Genomic DNA, 17,014 nt, shown 5'->3' on the forward strand with positions numbered 1-17,014 from the left:
ACGATCGCGGCAAATAAACGGTCTCACTAAAAGCCAAGGTTTGTATATTCGCTACACTAGCCAATACACCCACCTACCATTCGCGTGTAAGCGTACTTTTTTTCGACGCTATCTTGACTTTGTTTGTTTTTATTGCATTTTGATCTTTTTTACTGGAGAAGACAAAGGATTTTTGTGGAAATCGAACCTCTGCCGGAAAATGAGCTCATCCGAAACATCTGCATCGGCCTTCTCCAGCTCGGAGGCGGCCGCCCTGGAGCGCCAGACGGAAACGGAGCAGCCGGTGAGCTTCGAACAGATCTGGAACGAAAGCCACCGAAGGAGGAGCACTGAATGGATTACCCAAAATGGTTACAAAAGGGTGTGTAAATGGGTTGTTAATCCAGAGTTCCAACTAATTAGTTTCCCCCCAGGTTTGCCTGCAATTCCCCGACGACTATCTGCCCCACAGCAATGCTATTAGCGTGGCTTTGAAGGAGCTACTGGCGGCGGAGGAGGTAAAGATCTTCATCCTGGCGGACACCACCTACGGCAGCTGCTGCGTGGACGAGATTGCGGCTGCCCATGTGGATGCCGATAGTGTGATTCACTTTGGAAATGCCTGTCGCAGCAGGGCAACCCGCTTGCCGGTGCTTTATCTCTACCCGGAGATGCCCCTAGATGTGGCTCTTCTCCTGGTTAAACTGCATGATTTGCGGGAGGAGAGCAAGGAAAGGCAGTTATGCGTCTACCTGGACATTGGCTACCAGCATATTTACAATGAGCAGCTTAAAAACCAACTCAAAGAGGCCCTGGAACCCAAGGATTTGCTCCTGGAGCTCTTTCCCCCCAACGAAGCGGATTTAAAGGACTCAAAGGCCTCCCAGGAGCCCGGGAGCCTCGAGCGGATTTGCATTTTCATAGGCTCGGATAACCAGCGCTTCGCCAATCTCTCCCTGACCGCCGCAGCTGCCATTCAGTGGCACATTTACGATGGTTCTAGTGGCAACCTGAGCTCCAAGAATCCCCTCACAGCTCAGTTCATCCGGCGTCGCTACTTTCACATCGAGAAGTGCAAGGATGCACAAACTCTAGGCCTCATTGTGGCCACTCTCTCGGCCGAGGGCTACCTGGATGTGGTGGCGCGACTGCAGACGATGGCCAAGGGCAGAGGCATCAAGACGCAGCTCATTTCCGTGGGCCGCATAAATCCCGCCAAGCTGGCCAACTTCCTGGAGATCGATTGCTTTGTGCTGATCGGCTGCCCCTTTAACAACATGTACGACTCCAAGGAGTACTACAAGCCCATTGTTTCCGTCTTCGAGGCTGAGATGGCCCTGAATCCCGCCTGGCACATGCGGTATCCCGAAGCGTATGTCACGGATTTCAAGCAACTGCTGCCCGAGGGACGCAGCTTCCTGCCCTTCGAGGCGGCTGATATACCAGAGCACGATATCAGCTTGGTTAGCGGGAGGCTGAGGGGAGCGGTGAATGATTCCCTGGAAACGGCAGGAGATCCCGCTTCGCTAGCCTTGGCCACGCAGGCCAAAATGTCGCTGATGACCACGGACACGGGTCTCTCCTTCGAGGACCGCACCTGGCAGGGATTGGATCCCGCTTTGGGTCAAACGGAGCCCGCCCAGCTGCAGCAGGGACTCAGCGGCATTCCCATCAACTACACACATCAATAAAATAGCGGCAGAACAACTTATTTAACTTTTAGTATTATCGGTTTACTGATCCTCTGCGGGCGAAATTTTCTCTTTGAATTAAACTACAACAACAGCGGTGTGGAACCTCTTAGACCCTCAGCCAGTACATGGAGGAGCGGATGCGGTTGTAGTCGGGCAGGTTCTCGACGGGACCCACGGCGGCGACGGCCGGGCACCGGTCGTAGATGTACTTCATGGCCACGTCGCGCACATTGCCCACGCTCACGGCATCGATGCGCTGCTCCAGCTCGTGCAGCGGGATGCGGCGGTTGTAGCACAGGATCTGGCGGCCAATGTCCTCGCAGATGGGCGTGGTGCCGTCCAGCTGCAGCAGCATGTTCGTCTTCAGCAGGTTCTTGGCGCGCTCCACCTCGGCCTCGGTGACCATGGTGCAGAGGCGCATCCACTCGGTCTGCACGTTGAAGAGCATGTCCTGGTGGGGAGTAGAAAAAGAAGATTAGACTAGATATCGTTATACTTAGTAGAGGTGGAGAAATATATAGTTTGGTAACATCGACGTTTCTCGATTTTTTTGAATAAATATAATAAATAAATAATAAATTGACATTTCTATTGGCATGAATTTGCATTTGTTTTTACCAGGGAACGAAAATAACTGTTATTGTAAATTTTTCATACAAAAAAATCACGCACTTAGAAGGGTCCTAAAAATTTTTTAAATACACCACAATTTTTATTAGCCATTGTAGTTTACAAATCCGTAATGATTTTTATTTTTTGATTTTTATAATAAAACTCAAAAAATAACTGTTATTTTTTGATTTTTATGAATAGCAGTTATTCCCTTGACATTTTTGAAAAAATGAAATAATTAAAAAAAACATGATATCCGTGCTTTTTATAACTTACTAAAAATTTGTTAAAAAAGGCAACCGCGCATATTTTATAGCTATATTTTTTTAAAATTTTGTTTACCCACAAAATCGCCATAAATCAAGTTTGAGTTTTATTTTTGATCACGACGAATAACTGTTATTCGTCAACTTTTATTATAAAACTCAAAAAATAACAGTTATTCTTTGAGTTTTACTTTACAAATCAGAAAATAACTGTTAAAGTGTGATTTTTAAAATAAAACTTATAACAGTTACGTTCCCTGGTTTTTACACATATAAAAATGAACATAAATATAGCTTTGCAGAGGGTATTTTTAATTTAGTTTTTATTTTTACTAACTTAGCCATTTAAATAGAAAAATTAATTTTGTAAGACCAAACGAAAGAACAGCTGCATATTTTAATTTACGCTTCAGCTGTTTGTTTATATCTTAGCTTTTTTATTTCTTTTTTTTAGCTCGGTTTAAAATTGATTTTTATGTCAAAAAAGATCGAGGAAACATCGATTTTTGTAAAATATCATTAAAAATCGATCTTTCGATTTTTACATCGATGTTTTCTTCACCTCTTTATCTTAGGTATTCTGTTAATTTCAATTTGGCGCCCATTTAGGACTCTTTACTCACCTCACACTGCAGAGGATCGCAGACGAAGTAAATGCCCCAGAGACCGGTGTCCTTGTAGCATGTGTTGAACGACTGGAAGCTGTGGCAAAGGTCTGCGGGGGAAAATTACTTATTAATTTGGAAATCTCCTTAGCCTAATAGGTCTGCTTACTATCCTCGGCGCTGGCACGGGCCAGATTGGAGGCGTTGTTGGCGCCACCGCCCTGGGAGCGATCCCAGGCACCCACCAGGGTGTTGGCCACCATCAGGGGGATGTTGTCCTGGTCGGTCCAGCCGCAGCCCTCGACGGCGATGGCCACATGAGCCAGAGGCAGCGAGTCGTCGCGCACGCGCACCTCGGAGCCGGTGAAGCGGCAGGGCGTCACCTCCGGGGGCAGAACGCTGGCCTCCAGGCCACCCAGGCTGCCGCAGGCCAGCTTGACCAGATCGTCGTGCTTGACGCCGCCGGCGGCGGCCAAAACGATGCGCGAAGCCTTGTAGTGCGTCTGAATGTAGTCGGTCAGGTCGGATTTGCCAATGGACTGGATGTTCTTGGTGGGTCCCAGGATGGTCTGGCCCAAAGGAGTGCCCTGGTAGGCGGTGGCGTGCAGATGATCGAAGACCACCTCCTGCAGGTTGCTTTCCACCTCCTGCATCTCGCGCAGAATCACCGAACGCTCGCGGGCGATCTCAGCCTCGCCGAGCTTGGAGTTCTGGATGATGTCGGCCAGAATCTCGACGGCCTTGGGCACATCCTTGGACAGGCACTTGGCGTAGAAGACGGTCTGCTCCCGGGAGGTGTAGGCGTTCAAGTGGGCGCCCAGGTTCTCCACCTCCAACTCCAAATCGGTCTGCGAGCGCTTGGCGGTGCCCTAAAAACAGGTAAAAAAAAAGTAATTACAAGGGGTTTAGATCAGGAATAGACTAGGCCGAACCTTGAAGGCCATGTGCTCCAGGAAGTGGGCCACTCCGTTGTTCTTCTCGTTCTCCGACCGGGAACCCGCATCGATCCACAGACCTACGGTGGCGGTGGAGGCGCCCGAATCCTCGCTGGCCACGCGGAGACCGTTGTCCAGCTTGGTCACCTGGGTGGCGGGTATGTTCAGCAGGGTCTTCTGCAGCGTGGCAGCCGACTTGAAGCGCTGTGGGTTGGGGAAAATGGGGAAAACTTTAGGCCAAAGTTAAGTAAAACACGAACATAACCTCAAAGATATTGTGAGGGGTTCCCCACCTAAAATTTTCGAACTTTTCTTCGGGAAAACTTAATGGCTTGCTAGAAGCACCCACAAGGAGCCTATTTATCCTTATTAACGACAAGTATTGGCCGAAAACACGGCCAAAACACAACCATTAACAATTACGTAATTTAAATCCTGTGGAGCGTAATCATTGGACTCGCTTACCTTGATCATGTCCACGCCCCGCATGTAGGTGCGCATATTCTGCGTCACGCCAAGAACTCGCAACGCCATCGTTCAGTTAAATCGTTTAAGTAGCCTATTAACTAAAAAATATTTAAGACTTTTTCGTCTGTGGCCGCGGCTGAAAAACTCACACACACACACACCAGCCAATCGAGAATCGATATCTATCGAATCGGGAGTCAGTCAGCTGTTGGGGGGAAAAGGCACAAAGTGTGTACACACTGTTCGCCCAAGCAAAAAAAAATCGGTTTTCCTGGTTTTCCGGCTTTCTTTTTCGAAATAAACATTTAATTTGGATAGCTAACGAAAAAGTATTTGCCGGCGCTCGCAGCTCGGCCTACTACTCACAGATATGGCGGGCAATTTCTGGCAGAGTTCGCACTCGCAGCAGTGGATCCTGGACAAACCCGATCTGCTGAGGGAGCGTCAGCTCGATTTGTTGGCTTTGAACGAGGATGAGTACCAAAAGGTGTTCATCTTCTTCGCCAACGTCATCCAGGTGCTGGGAGAGCAGCTAAAGCTCAGGCAGCAGGTCATCGCCACGGCCACAGTTTACTTTAAACGATTCTATGCGAGGAACTCGCTGAAGAACATCGATCCCCTGCTGCTGGCGCCCACCTGCATCCTGCTGGCTTCGAAAGTGGAGGAATTTGGCGTAATATCCAATTCCCGGCTCATCTCCATCTGCCAGTCGGCCATCAAGACCAAGTTCAGCTATGCGTACGCCCAGGAGTTCCCCTACCGCACCAATCACATCCTGGAGTGCGAGTTCTACCTGCTGGAGAACCTGGATTGCTGCCTCATTGTCTACCAGCCTTACAGGCCGCTGCTGCAGTTGGTCCAGGACATGGGCCAGGAGGACCAGTTGCTCACGCTCAGTTGGCGCATCGTCAACGATTCCCTGCGCACCGATGTCTGCCTGCTGTATCCTCCTTATCAGGTGGGTGATCCTAACCACGTAGTGCTTTTAACTCACAATTCCCTTCTTTTTAGATCGCCATCGCCTGCCTGCAGATCGCCTGCGTGATCCTGCAAAAGGACGCCACGAAACAGTGGTTCGCTGAGCTGAATGTGGATCTCGACAAGGTCCAGGAGATCGTGCGCGCCATTGTCAATCTGTACGAGTTGTGGAAGGACTGGAAGGAGAAGGACGAGATCCAGATGCTGCTCTCGAAGATTCCAAAACCGAAGCCACCGCCACAGCGCTGAAAATGCCTCATCATTTTGTACTCCTCTAGCTTGTATTGTTCAATTATTTGTAATTCTTACTTATTTATGTCGATTAAACTGAGGTTTAAGCTATGTGACTAAGCAACTAAATCTCCAAGCATTTAAAATTATACATTCGCTATAAGTTGATAAAAACTTCAATTTATTTTCACTTAATACAAGATTTGAGCACTTTAAAACTATTTTGTCTATATTATTCATATTTCTAAATTAAACCTAGTACTTTTTTTATTAAGCTGAGGTTTTATTCAACAATTATTCCTATAGATACTTGGCCTGCCCCCTGGAGAACTTGGTGTTGAGTATCTTTGCCTTGTCCACAATCTGCTTGGTTTGATTCTTGTCGATCTTGTTAAGCTTCAAGTCCACATCCCTGCTAAAAGGTCTTCGTTCTGGCTTGGAACCCGAGGCAGCCAACTCCTTTTCCTGAAAAATAATATATGTTAAATAAATTATATATATTTTAAATATTAATTTCTTTCCAAACCTTTTCCCTCTGCTCCTTTCTCAGCTTTTTTTGATGCAGCTCCACCAGAGACTCGTCACGTTTGTGCTTCTTTTTGTGCTTTTTGGCCATACTCTCCTGTTCATCGTCGCGCTGCTGCTCGTACTTCGCCTGGGCCATCTGTTCCAGTTCCTTGGAGCTGAAGGACTTTGGTCCCGCTGCAGCAGCAGCCGCTTCACTCTGGGGCGTCTTCGTCCAGGAGGATCGATCGCTGAAGTCGGGTCGCTCCTTTCCCTGATGGAAGGTGCGCTTCATGTTGCTCAGGGCGGCAAGACCGCTTTTTAGACCCACATCCGGCAGTTCCAGCATCCACTCTTCACGCACTTCTTGGTCTGTCGAAGTACCCAGCGCACCGCCCTCCAGAGCAGCCAGCTTGAGGGCCAGAGCACGCTCCTCTAAGGCCACTTGGCTGGCGTTTGGTAGCGGGCCAAAGGTGCCAGCCAGATCATCTTCATCCTCCGATTCGGCATCTTCAACAGGAGACTTTTCCTTAGCCAAACTGCTGGGCAAAATGGGACCAATCATGGCCTGCGGTTGCACTTTCGGTTGGCTCTCCTCTGGAATTTCTGGTAGAATCGGCTTCCTCAAATGCGGTGGCAGTGCAGGACCAAAGGCATCTTCACTATTTGAAGCCACATCTTCTGTTGGCGCAACGTTCAACAAAGCTGGAGGTTGCTCCTCTTCCTGCCTGCTTCGCTTTTTCTCCTTGTGGCGACGCTTCACTTTCTTGTGCTTCTTGGACTTCTTCTTTTTGGACTTGTCCACATCTTTGCTGTGCTTCTTGTGCTTCCTTTTCCGGTGCCTTTCATCGCTGGAGGAACTGCTGTCACTGCAACTATCAGTGCTCGACATGATCTGTAAGGGAAAAGGGATAAAATCAATTAAAATTAAGCAAACTTATAACAGAAATTGAATTTCCTTAGAGAACCAGCTCCATTTCATCTAGATTCGTTCTGAGATCCCCAAGAAAACTCAGTTCTTTGGCTTGGACTAAACGTATATTGCAGTTAACAACTTTAAAGCTTAGAATTATGTAACGAAATGCAGCTGGAGGGGGCAACTTAGTCGGTAGATTGGCAGCCAGGGGATTGGATTGGATTACCCCGAAAAGAAACCTAAACAGCGAAGGTTTTCTGAGCCTTGCGATAGCTGTAGACCAGGGACTTGAGAACGCCGGCACTGGCAATGTTTTTGATCGATTGCGCGACACTGCTGCGCCACACGATGTCGTTCACGGAGGCCTGCAGCACCTCGGGCAGCTGTGAGGCCACCGAAAGATGGTCCACCACCTCGGCGTAGTCACCCTTACAGGCGGCATTCCGCTCCAGCCGTTTCTTGAGCTCCCTGGGCAACTGTCGCAGGTGTTGCGACGTGGCCGACGAGGATTTGTCCTGCTCGAAGAGTATGGCTGGCTTCCGGCTTCCTGGTTCCTGGCCCTTCATATTGACGGCCACACACTGGGAGAGTTGGCCCAAAGAGGGTTGGTACAGGGCAAAGAAGTCGTTGATTTGCGGATTAACGATGTTGTGCACCTTCTGCTTGTTCTCCCCGAAGATCATGCGGAAATCCCCCTTGTAACTCAGCCCGGCGATGGTGTGGAACAGCGCGTAGGCGGTGAACTTTTCCGGCAGCAGCAGCAGAGCCACTTGCAGGGCGGACAAAAGGTTCCTGTCCAGCGCGGCCTTCAGGGGAGGATTATCGCTGGGATTGACCAGATTCGTCACCGGTTTGTGCAGCCTGCCGGCGAGGTACAGATGCCGCCAGTCCAGCAGATCCTCCAGCAGCTGTTCCTGCGACACCACGCCGTACTTTATGGTGAGACCCACATCCGCCAGCGGCACCAGAGTGTTGCAATAGACGCCCGCACCCAAACGCTCCTGGTACTTGGCCACAAAGCCCGCTCCCAGGTGCCTCAAAGCGGAGTAGTGTTCCGGATGGCGGTGCAGGTTCTCGGCATGGAAGCCCTGAGCGTCCCGCACGCAAAAGACCAGATCCACAACGCTTCCCGGCGCCGGACGATAGCCGTTTCCAGTGGACAGGCTTTCATAGCCCTCCTGCTGCTTCACGCCGGATCCGTAGGCGAACATGTAGCTGACGCTGCCCAGCGGAAATCGCGCCACCGTGCGCCTGTACAGGTCCAACATCTCGGGGGGCGGGTGTACCTCTAAAACAGACTTAACTTAGGCGATATAATTACTTTTTAGCACGTAACTCCGTTCCTTTCCGATGGAGTGACTGCTTCTTCTTCTGGCTATTCTGATTTTTGCCGGTGGCCGAGGTGTGGGCACACTGGCAGTAAATCCAGCTATAAAAAAGCTAAATAACTTAAAATTTGCTGTGAAATTCAAAAAAGGTTTCTTTTTTAATTAGGAACAAAGCAGCTTCCGTCAGTATTTGAACATTACGAAATCTTCCTTCCAAATTTGCCTAAAATTTTAAAATACCCTGAAATCGATTCGATTGCGGCTTAAACCAGCTATAAAAAAGCTAAATAATTAAAAATTTTCAGTATAATTCAAAAAAGTTTTTTTTAAATTAGGATCAAAGCAGCTTCTGTCAGTATTTGAACATTACGAAATCTTCCTTCCAAATTTGCCTAAAATTTTAAAATCAGGGTGATTTCGATTGCGGTCACCTTGTAGTGCTGCATAGTGAGCAAATTTCGTCGCCGGTAGTGATGACAAACTCGAAATTCTAGCTGTTGTTATTGTTCACGAAAGAAGAAGAGAAAAACACGCACATTTTCTGCAAATCTGTAAAACGAAATATACATTTTAACGAACAGAACACAAAACACTGAAGGAAAAACAGAAATGCCGCGACCCCCGAAAAGAGTTCACGCGGAGGCCAAGGAGGAGCAGGTTCAAGCCGATCAGCTGCCGGAGGGATCCGCTGCAGAAGATGTCGAGGCGTTCACAAACGTGGGTAGAGATTCTAAATGGTTTTATGGTACCAAATGCATTTATATTTTGGATTGTCTGTGCAGCAAGCCTTCAGGAACGTAGTGGGCGCCACCAGGGCCGCCAACGCCTTTCCCCAGGGAACCGCCCGCGCCCTTTACTTGAGCTACCCGGGCTACGCACGTGTCATGGACGACCTGTCGCAACGGGTGGTGGGGCTCATCGGGAACGTGCTCCAGGCCAAGGAGATCAAGGGCGACATCAAGAAGTAAGTTTCCGCAGGTGATAATCGAGAATAAGTCTATAAATTGTGATATCCTATCCTGGGACTCTCTAAAGTGAATCTTTAATCATCCACTTGTTGAATAGATCCCTGCATGAATGGATTCAATGAATTATTTTGAATTTTTTGTTTTATTTGAATGAATTAATTAGAATTTTGAGTTTAATAGAATTGAATGAATTTGAATTTTGAGTTTAATAGAATTAAATGAATGAATGGCATGAATTCCGAAATAATTCAAACGACAATAATAGTTTGAAGAAATGGCCTAAATTTTATTTTCTAAGCAGTTAACAATGATTTGTTAAAAAATTTCCACTTTTTGTTCTCAAAAGAGAGCAAAAAAAATATCTGGAAAACTCAAAAAATTCATAAAAATTATTCATTCATTCCTTCAATTCGAAATGAATTAGAAAATCATTAAATTAATTTCACACAGAATTGAATTAAACAAATCTGAATTTTCATGGCATACTATGATAAAACAAAAATTGAATGATTTACACAGGGCTCTATTGTTGAACCAGTCCTCCTAAAAGTCTGCCTTCAACTACACATCTTAGTCCTTTAAGTCTAAGGTCTATAAAATATCAAAAAAATCCATATAACAACATGCTTCTAACGATTTAACTGCCTTCTCCAAACAGACGCCAACTGGAAGAGCAGTTTGAGATGGTGCAGGAGTGCAACGACATACTGTTCGAGCGCATCACCACCAATCTGGACATCAAGAGCGGTCTGCGCCGGAATCCCCAACAGGTCGTGGAGGCCCAGGTGGACGTGATGAGCAGCTCCACTGCAGGCGAGCCCTCGGTGGCTTCGCCGCAAACCCAGGAGACGCCCAAGGCGGGCAGCTGGAACAGAACGACAGGAACACCGCAACGCAGCATGGTTTCGGCTCGCCTCTTTACGGCCAAAAACATTGTTCGCCCGCAGACGCAATTTAAGGAGCCGGTGGATAACAGTGGCCAGACTCCGTTCGTTCCCAGGCTCAAGGAGAAGCCCAATTCACTGAAACCGCTGGCACTCCTCCCCGAATACGATGATGCCGGCAATATCGTGTCATATTTGCATCCCTACGAGTTTGAGCTGCTCAAGTTTCAGCCTCCGGCGCAGCAACTGCAGAAACAGAAGCCAGTGCTTCCAGAACTAATGGCAAACACCGAGTTACTGGTGGTGGACACCGTTGAGAAGCTGCAGCAGGCCCTGGAGGAGCTGAGGCAAGCGACCCAAATAGCCATAGATGTGGAGCACCACTCGTATCGCACCTTCATGGGCATCACTTGCCTCGTCCAGATGTCGACGCGCAACAAGGATTATATTTTCGATACCCTCATTCTGCGCGATGAGATGCACATACTGAATCTGGTGCTCACCGATCCCAAGAAGCTGAAGATTCTGCACGGCGCCGACTTGGACATTGAGTGGCTGCAGAGGGACTTGTCTTTGTATATTGTCAACATGTTCGACACCCATCGGGCAGCCAAGGCCTTGAACATGGCCCGTTTGTCGCTGGCCTTCTTGCTGAAGAACTATCTGGATTTGGATGTGGACAAGAGCCTGCAACTGGCCGACTGGCGGATGAGGCCACTGCCCCAGCAGCTGGTGGACTATGCCCGCCAGGATACCCACTTTCTGATATACGTTTACGAACGGATGACTAACGATTTGCTGCAGCAGCAGGCGGAGCCGGGACTGCTGGGCAGTGTCTATCAACTGAGCACGGATGTGTGCAAGAAGCGCTACAATAAGCCTCACATTGGACCCGAATCCCACATGGATTTGGTGCGGAAAACTAAGCGATCCTTCGACAATCGCCAGCTGTACGCCCTGCGAGGAATCTTCGAGTGGCGCGATGCGACGGCGCGGTCGGAGGATGAGAGCTATGGCTACGTGTTGCCCAACCATATGATGCTTCAAATCGCCGAGAGTCTGCCGCGGGAGATGCAGGGCATCCTGGCCTGCTGCAATCCCATTCCGCCGCTGGTGCGCCAACAGCTGCACACGCTCCACCAGATTGTCCTCAAGGCGCGCGATCAGCCGCTGGTCAAAGTGAGTTTCCCGGCGCTTTCAAGCAGCGCCTGCAGCTCGCTGAACGTCGGTGGCTATTCCGAAATGTTTTCATTGTCTATTAATTGTAACTAACGTTGAAATGAAGAGTACATCTCGACTTCACCGCATAGTCTTGTTTATTACTAACAAAGTGGCAAAAATTAAGGTTTTTCTGTGCTCTCTGGCTTATAACTATACTATGCTTACTATTGCAGCCAATTTTGGAAGCCCGCAGCAGCACACAGGCATCGTTGCCGCCCTCTACCAAAGATTTCAGCAGCAAGCTCTACTGTCCGCACGACTTTTCGCATCAGGAGGAGACCCGCGACGATCTGCCCACGCTGCTGAAACGCAGTTCAGCCACAGGAAAACTTGAGCTGCCCAGGGAGGAGGATGTCCCCAAAGAAGATCAACTTATAGCAACACCTGCAATGGCTCTCTTTGACAAACCAGCCAAACCCACGCCTGAGGAGGAGCAACGATGGGCCCATCTTCGCAAGGAGAGCCAAACCCTGCGCATGCCCTACAAACGCTACTTGGCCATCCTGCCGCTGATGGAGCAGCTGAAGGAGGATCAGAATGCCAGGGAGCGCAGTGAGCTGCTGAAGAGGCGTTTGTGTCCAGCGGCACCGGAACCGGAGCAAAACATTAAGCTGGAGGGACATACCATCAAGCAAGAAGAGGATGCCATGTACTCCGTGCCGCTGAAGGAGCAACTGAAACGCAAGCACCAAACCAACGGCAAAACGGATGCTGATCAACAGCCGACTACCAGTAAGAGATCCCGCAAAGATGAGAATACAAAACCTAGAGTAAAGCCAGAGCCGCCAGTGAAAAAAGAACCAGCAGAAGTGGTCCATCAGGTTCCTGGCGAAAGCGACGATGAGGTCGTGGAAGTGCCCATAGAAAGGCAAGCCACAGAGCCACCAAAGCCTCCGCCTGCGCAGAGTAAGAAGCAGCAGAAGCGAAAGCAATTCCAGCGCGGTTTTAAGGCCAAAAACCGAGGAAATCATCCCCAGAGCTCCAGTCAGCATATCACTCATCCAAAGGCTGAAGGCAACTTTGACTACAAGAACGTGGACTTCCGGCAATTCAAGGGAGGAGCGCAAAGAGCCCGCGGAACAGAAATCAAGCAGAATATTCGCGGAAAGGTGAGTGTCATTCATTTTGACCTAACAATAATATTTGGTTATTATTTTAAAAAATTGTTTTACACTTGGTAAAGCTTAACTATCTTAATCCGTTGACTTCAGCGATACTAATCATTTATCCCTGATTACTTTTTTTTAGAACCGTCCCAACAACCGCAACAATAAGCAGTTCAACAAGCTTTTTACATTTAGTAATGTAAAGAAAGATGGCAAAAAATAAACTGCAATTGTGACGAAAGTCTGAAAAATATATATAAAAGTACTATATATATTCAGGATGTGGACTTGATAGAAAAAATACAAAACCACCAAAATTGAATTAGACAAGTGTTTATTTTTGATTGTTACACTCTTCTTTCAAGTTACAAAACTATAATTTTTCAATTTTCTAAAATATTACCTATTAAATAACAACCGTAACTATACATTAAACTAGACTATCGGATATGTTTTTAAGGTTCGGTTTACAATGCTAAACAGTTTTGAGAACATGATAAAAGAGATATTAAAATGGAAAATTATAAAAAGTCATTGATAGATTGTCATGCTTATGGATGAATCTGAATTTTCATTTTAAAAAATGCTGCACTTCGCATTATATTTGATTTTAAGATTAAGATGTCATGTTTTTTGACTAAAATTCTTGATGGATGGCATCGCGGTATTAACATTTTGACCTAATTGCTTTTTCAATCATTGGATTCGGGGAAATAGTTAACTAAGCTAGAACTTTAACATCAATAACGATTAAGAAAAGAAAGAGGGATTCTTATAGTTGGATATTTAGTGGTTTTCGAGAGGAATATTTAAACAGCCGTCGAAAGGGAACGTTGACTAAAATTATTAAATAAAATTCTAGCTAGCTTTAGCTAATTTCTTAAGTAGGATGTGGAAAGTGAGTTCCGGAAGCTCTAGTGCTGGCTCGTTCTGAATCTACAACCTTCGTTGGCCTTAATCTCAAGCCTGAACTACAGAGTTTTGAACATTTTGTCGCCCTCGATGTCCATGCAGTGTTCCACAACCGCATAGACCACCAGAAGTCGTCGCTCCACTCCTTTTTTATGCTTATCCGTAATTAGGGGATAGAGAGCATCCTGTTTGGACAGCCGATCGATGATTTCCGTGAGCACGCCGCCGGAGAAAACCTGCAGTCGATCCCACGTGGACTTTCGCAGGCTGAAAGGTATACATGTTAATATTTCTAGTCATTTCATTTCGTTAGGGTCTTACAGGCAGCATTGGTAGAGTGGCGCCAGGATATCCAAGTGATCCTTGTTCGGATTGCCAAAAGACTTGCCATTATCTATTAACACCACGCGCTCTTCCCGCGTTTCATAGTGATGACGATCCCCATTCTGTATTAGGTAATCAAAAATAGCAGCATCTATGAGGTCCAGCAGGCGAATTGTCTCCATTTTATTTTTCAACGACCTAAAAAGAGTCATATTTAATATGTGTTTTTTGTAGAAATGGTACCACTTACTTGCAGTAGGTCATGTCGTCCTCCCAGGGCGCCCGCTTGTCCTCCTTGTAGGTGCGCTGCCACGGCGACCGCCGCTTGGCCATCGTTCCCGGAACGATATAGATGAGAACGCCTTCGATATTGTGCCTCTCATCGCCGCAGACGGTCTCCTCCTCGTTGCAGTAGTGACACTTCCCAAACAAGCAGTACTTTTCCTTGCCATCCTCGTCCGTTTCGATGTTTATTGTTTGCTGCAGCTCCTGATCACCGTTGGCGTAGATCTCCCTCTTTAAGTTCACCACTCGGCCCACAACGATGGGCGTCCATCGAAAGTCGAGCACGGCGCCGAGGTAGAAGGCATAAACTTCCGCTGTGTGCCGATCCTTGCCACTGTACACCATGCCCTCGATGACCTCATCGCGCGGATACCATTGCGGCTTGAAGATCACCTTTTGCTGTTGCGAAAGGCGCATCAGCAGCTTCAGCTGGGTGCCGCGTCCCAGGTTGCTGACCCTGGTGATCGGTTCGCGACGCATTGTTTCCAGTAGCTGGCCCATCGAGGAGTCGTACAAAGGATAAACCTCATTTTCATGGGGCCACTGAAATTAGATTAACAGGTTGAGTGTTTGTTGAACAGGAAAATAGATTATAAAATAGAACAGTTCCTCTCGTGAAACTCATTTGCCTTTGTTGTTTGCATAAGCATAATATCTGTTCATCAGTGATAAGACCTATGAACCCCCAATTGACTCACCCAATTGGCAATGTCCCAGAGGACACTGGCGTTTTCGTACGGCGCCGCCTTGTAGTTCTTGAGCAGCTTGTTGCGGAACATGAAGAAGCGCGGATTGCGATTGAGGTAGTTGGGCTTCAGGTGGCGCATCTTGTGCCGAATCATGTTCTCCAGCGCCCGGACGCTGGCCAGATGGCCCTCCTCGGCGCTTAGGTAGTACATGAAGTAGAAGTTGGCGCCGAGCGCCAGGAACAAGAGGCTGGCCACGATTCCCGCGATGACAACGGTGCGCTTGTTCATCCTGCAGCCTGGGCGTTAGCCTATTTTTAATATTACGTATACGCAGCGGTAGCAGCAGCACTGGCAAATTGCTCAATTCTAGCCGAAATGTTGATGTGGCATGCTGCTGTCGTTGTTGCTGCTCTTGTGGCAATTGTTGCTGCTTGTTGTTGCTCTGGCAATATTTGCTACTGTTCTTGCAATTGTTGTAGTTTCCGCTGATGATGTTGCCCTTCCCTTTGCCTTCTTGCCTTTTTGTTTTGGCAGACATCGGCTAACAACTGTTCGCATCAGTCCATTGTTTTGTAAATTAATTGTGTGGTCGCATCTGAAAACGTGTACACATTAATTAAATTGTCGGCACTGCGGAATGAACTAAAGTGTCCTGTTCCGGGTTCTAATTTATTTTGCTCACCTACTGCAACAAGTTAATCAGATCCGATCGGTTGTTTACAGCCGATGACCCCATTAACCCTCGAATTCTTGGCAAATGGTATATGTTTTTTAAGTTTCCTGGCTATAGGCTTATCTTACTCATCTTCTTAAAGGTGGTTATCATTAGAACTAATTGTTATAACCAAAATTGACATAAACATAGGTGGATTCTATAGCTTAAATATCACCTACGATCCTGGTTCACCACCTGAAAGATAAAATATGATGATTTATGGGCTCTTCCTGTCAGCAATAGCTTTCTTTCTAATTTACCCGTTTGTTTACCAGCGTTAAGTGGCCTCTTTAGGATTCTTGGCCACAATTGCCCAATAAATCGTGTGCTTCCTCTTCTGCTGCTGCTGCTTTAATTGGCCGCCGCCTTGTTTTTGGCCAACATACACATGAAAATCCACATCCACGGGCCGAACTGCACGCATTCAAAAACGGGAAACCTCTGCGGCACCGATTAAAACAAAGAATTCAACCGCCGCACTTGGTTCGCCTCTCTTGTTTGGCCGATCGTTTATAAATAGCTTTTGTTTATGTCGGTGAAAATGGGAAAAACGTGCACTTTTCACCGGCGCAGGAAAATCACAACAAAAAGTGGAACGCGAAGTAAACAAAAAACAGCTGATGGTAAAGCAGCAGCAGCCCTGGTAGACATGTGTTTAGCGATCTGGCAACGCTCACACTGGGCGCCAAATTTGGTTTTAAAAACTATATTTCAGAGAAATTGGGCTTATATGTGAAATAAAAATTGAGCAGGTGGGCAAAAGTTAATCAAAAAAGAAAAGGCAGCTAAAGGTCAAGGTAGAAAGTCGCGGTGGAGTGAGAAAGGAAAGTGCTTACACACATTTAAGTTATTATAAACACCCACACTGGCAAATTGCACAGATGAGCCCATGCGTGTACACTGGAAAAATAGTATGATTATAAAAATGTATAGTTATAAAAAAAATCCGTATACGAATAATATATTATAAAAAATACAATCTATTTATCAAATAAAGCTCTAGAGTTTTGTAGACAATTTGCAGCTTTTTATTTATTTTTTATCCCTATTTCCATAAATTGAATTTTACATTTTTAGAATGTTAAATGTGTACCTTACTCAATTTTTTGTTTCAATATTTTTCATAAAAAGAAAAAAATACTTCCCCATTTGTAAAGTTCTTTCCACCTTTTTCAAGAGTGTAGTTAGCTTAGTTATTTTACCCATCGATGGGGTTAGGCCGGGAGGGTTCACCTTGCTTTGGGATTCCCAATGGTACAGAGCGCATAAACTGCGCCCACTCTTTATCCCAAAAGAAAGGAGAAGAAGGGGCAAAATGGAGCGAAAGCTGGGAGAGGAGAAAGTCAAGGAGTGGCATTCCCCGGCCACATATGGTGCAAAATAAACCGACAAAT

At 46.9% G+C, this 17,014-nt stretch overlaps 7 protein-coding genes across 10 annotated transcripts; 3 read left to right on the forward strand and 4 right to left on the reverse strand.

Moving 5' to 3' along the window:
- The first annotated feature begins 142 nt into the window (after nucleotides 1–142).
- Nucleotides 143–1,701, forward strand: Dph2 (Diphthamide biosynthesis 2). Its single transcript, XM_017147122.3, has 2 exons — nucleotides 143–361; nucleotides 414–1,701. The coding sequence occupies exons 1-2, from the start codon at nucleotides 200–202 to the stop codon at nucleotides 1,668–1,670; spliced, it is 1,419 nt and encodes a 472-aa protein (XP_017002611.3). The 5' UTR covers nucleotides 143–199; the 3' UTR covers nucleotides 1,671–1,701.
- Nucleotides 1,688–4,850, reverse strand: UQCR-C1 (Ubiquinol-cytochrome c reductase core protein 1). Of its 2 annotated transcripts, none has more exons than XM_070217266.1 (6): nucleotides 4,709–4,850; nucleotides 4,557–4,657; nucleotides 4,089–4,295; nucleotides 3,326–4,025; nucleotides 3,175–3,266; nucleotides 1,688–2,124 (listed from the first exon to the last, which is right to left on the reverse strand). In XM_070217266.1, the coding sequence occupies exons 2-6, from the start codon at nucleotides 4,623–4,625 to the stop codon at nucleotides 1,780–1,782; spliced, it is 1,413 nt and encodes a 470-aa protein (XP_070073367.1). In that variant the 5' UTR covers nucleotides 4,626–4,657; nucleotides 4,709–4,850; the 3' UTR covers nucleotides 1,688–1,779. The 2 variants fall into 2 exon arrangements, with proteins under 2 accessions (XP_070073367.1, XP_070073368.1); XM_070217267.1 differs by having other exon boundaries at nucleotides 4,557–4,650; nucleotides 4,709–4,849.
- Nucleotides 4,851–4,929: 79 nt separating this feature from the next.
- CycC (cyclin C) lies at nucleotides 4,930–5,924 on the forward strand. Its single transcript, XM_017147129.3, has 2 exons — nucleotides 4,930–5,517; nucleotides 5,571–5,924. Exons 1-2 carry the CDS (start codon nucleotides 4,930–4,932, stop codon nucleotides 5,784–5,786), a joined length of 804 nt encoding a protein of 267 aa, XP_017002618.1. The 3' UTR covers nucleotides 5,787–5,924.
- Nucleotides 5,925–5,934: 10 nt separating this feature from the next.
- LOC108061089 (GPALPP motifs-containing protein 1) lies at nucleotides 5,935–8,593 on the reverse strand. 2 transcript variants are annotated; one of them, XM_017147127.3, is made up of 3 exons: nucleotides 8,510–8,593; nucleotides 6,295–7,167; nucleotides 5,935–6,233 (listed from the first exon to the last, which is right to left on the reverse strand). In XM_017147127.3, exons 2-3 carry the CDS (start codon nucleotides 7,162–7,164, stop codon nucleotides 6,069–6,071), a joined length of 1,035 nt encoding a protein of 344 aa, XP_017002616.3. In that variant the 5' UTR covers nucleotides 7,165–7,167; nucleotides 8,510–8,593; the 3' UTR covers nucleotides 5,935–6,068. The 2 variants fall into 2 exon arrangements, with proteins under 2 accessions (XP_017002616.3, XP_070073371.1); XM_070217270.1 differs by lacking the exon at nucleotides 8,510–8,593 and adding an exon at nucleotides 7,415–7,543.
- On the reverse strand, nucleotides 7,428–8,607 carry LOC108061088 (phosphatidate cytidylyltransferase, mitochondrial). Its single transcript, XM_017147126.3, has one exon. The coding sequence runs from the start codon at nucleotides 8,454–8,456 to the stop codon at nucleotides 7,428–7,430; it is 1,029 nt and encodes a 342-aa protein (XP_017002615.3). The 5' UTR covers nucleotides 8,457–8,607.
- Nucleotides 8,608–8,845: 238 nt separating this feature from the next.
- Rrp6 (exosome component Rrp6) lies at nucleotides 8,846–13,017 on the forward strand. Its single transcript, XM_017147121.3, has 5 exons — nucleotides 8,846–9,233; nucleotides 9,299–9,480; nucleotides 10,143–11,547; nucleotides 11,763–12,698; nucleotides 12,838–13,017. The coding sequence occupies exons 1-5, from the start codon at nucleotides 9,126–9,128 to the stop codon at nucleotides 12,916–12,918; spliced, it is 2,712 nt and encodes a 903-aa protein (XP_017002610.3). The 5' UTR covers nucleotides 8,846–9,125; the 3' UTR covers nucleotides 12,919–13,017.
- On the reverse strand, nucleotides 13,013–16,211 carry LOC108061087 (glycosaminoglycan xylosylkinase homolog). 2 transcript variants are annotated; one of them, XM_070217269.1, is made up of 6 exons: nucleotides 15,881–16,211; nucleotides 15,588–15,713; nucleotides 14,915–15,500; nucleotides 14,182–14,759; nucleotides 13,929–14,129; nucleotides 13,013–13,874 (listed from the first exon to the last, which is right to left on the reverse strand). In XM_070217269.1, the coding sequence occupies exons 3-6, from the start codon at nucleotides 15,191–15,193 to the stop codon at nucleotides 13,667–13,669; spliced, it is 1,266 nt and encodes a 421-aa protein (XP_070073370.1). In that variant the 5' UTR covers nucleotides 15,194–15,500; nucleotides 15,588–15,713; nucleotides 15,881–16,211; the 3' UTR covers nucleotides 13,013–13,666. The 2 variants fall into 2 exon arrangements, with proteins under 2 accessions (XP_070073370.1, XP_070073369.1); XM_070217268.1 differs by having other exon boundaries at nucleotides 15,588–15,815.
- Nucleotides 16,212–17,014: the final 803 nt, after the last annotated feature.

Source organism: Drosophila takahashii, chromosome 3R (genome assembly GCF_030179915.1).
Source record: "Drosophila takahashii strain IR98-3 E-12201 chromosome 3R, DtakHiC1v2, whole genome shotgun sequence".
Taxonomy (NCBI): Eukaryota; Metazoa; Arthropoda; class Insecta; order Diptera; family Drosophilidae; genus Drosophila; species Drosophila takahashii.

What these genes read in the sequence shown, in the direction of transcription:
- Dph2 (XM_017147122.3), top strand. Translation starts at nt 200, where the DNA reads ATGAGCTCATCCGAAACATCTGCATCGGCCTTCTCCAGCTCGGAGGCG. An exon ending in CCCAAAATGGTTACAAAAGG is followed by an intron (nt 362 to 413) that starts GTGTGTAAATGG and finishes GTTTCCCCCCAG; the next exon opens with GTTTGCCTGCAATTCCCCGA.
- UQCR-C1 (XM_070217266.1), bottom strand. Translation starts at nt 4,625, where the DNA reads ATGGCGTTGCGAGTTCTTGGCGTGACGCAGAATATGCGCACCTACATG. An exon ending in TGGAGCACATGGCCTTCAAG is followed by an intron (nt 4,026 to 4,088) that starts GTTCGGCCTAGT and finishes ACCTGTTTTTAG; the next exon opens with GGCACCGCCAAGCGCTCGCA. An exon ending in CCGTGCCAGCGCCGAGGATA is followed by an intron (nt 3,267 to 3,325) that starts GTAAGCAGACCT and finishes TTTCCCCCGCAG; the next exon opens with ACCTTTGCCACAGCTTCCAG.
- CycC (XM_017147129.3), top strand. Translation starts at nt 4,930, where the DNA reads ATGGCGGGCAATTTCTGGCAGAGTTCGCACTCGCAGCAGTGGATCCTG. An exon ending in TGCTGTATCCTCCTTATCAG is followed by an intron (nt 5,518 to 5,570) that starts GTGGGTGATCCT and finishes CCTTCTTTTTAG; the next exon opens with ATCGCCATCGCCTGCCTGCA.
- LOC108061089 (XM_017147127.3), bottom strand. Translation starts at nt 7,164, where the DNA reads ATGTCGAGCACTGATAGTTGCAGTGACAGCAGTTCCTCCAGCGATGAA. An exon ending in GAAAGGAGCAGAGGGAAAAG is followed by an intron (nt 6,234 to 6,294) that starts GTTTGGAAAGAA and finishes ATTATTTTTCAG; the next exon opens with GAAAAGGAGTTGGCTGCCTC.
- LOC108061088 (XM_017147126.3), bottom strand. Translation starts at nt 8,456, where the DNA reads ATGTTGGACCTGTACAGGCGCACGGTGGCGCGATTTCCGCTGGGCAGC.
- Rrp6 (XM_017147121.3), top strand. Translation starts at nt 9,126, where the DNA reads ATGCCGCGACCCCCGAAAAGAGTTCACGCGGAGGCCAAGGAGGAGCAG. An exon ending in ATCAAGGGCGACATCAAGAA is followed by an intron (nt 9,481 to 10,142) that starts GTAAGTTTCCGC and finishes TTCTCCAAACAG; the next exon opens with ACGCCAACTGGAAGAGCAGT. An exon ending in GCGATCAGCCGCTGGTCAAA is followed by an intron (nt 11,548 to 11,762) that starts GTGAGTTTCCCG and finishes TTACTATTGCAG; the next exon opens with CCAATTTTGGAAGCCCGCAG.
- LOC108061087 (XM_070217269.1), bottom strand. Translation starts at nt 15,193, where the DNA reads ATGAACAAGCGCACCGTTGTCATCGCGGGAATCGTGGCCAGCCTCTTG. An exon ending in TCTGGGACATTGCCAATTGG is followed by an intron (nt 14,760 to 14,914) that starts GTGAGTCAATTG and finishes ATCTAATTTCAG; the next exon opens with TGGCCCCATGAAAATGAGGT. An exon ending in GACGACATGACCTACTGCAA is followed by an intron (nt 14,130 to 14,181) that starts GTAAGTGGTACC and finishes GACTCTTTTTAG; the next exon opens with GTCGTTGAAAAATAAAATGG.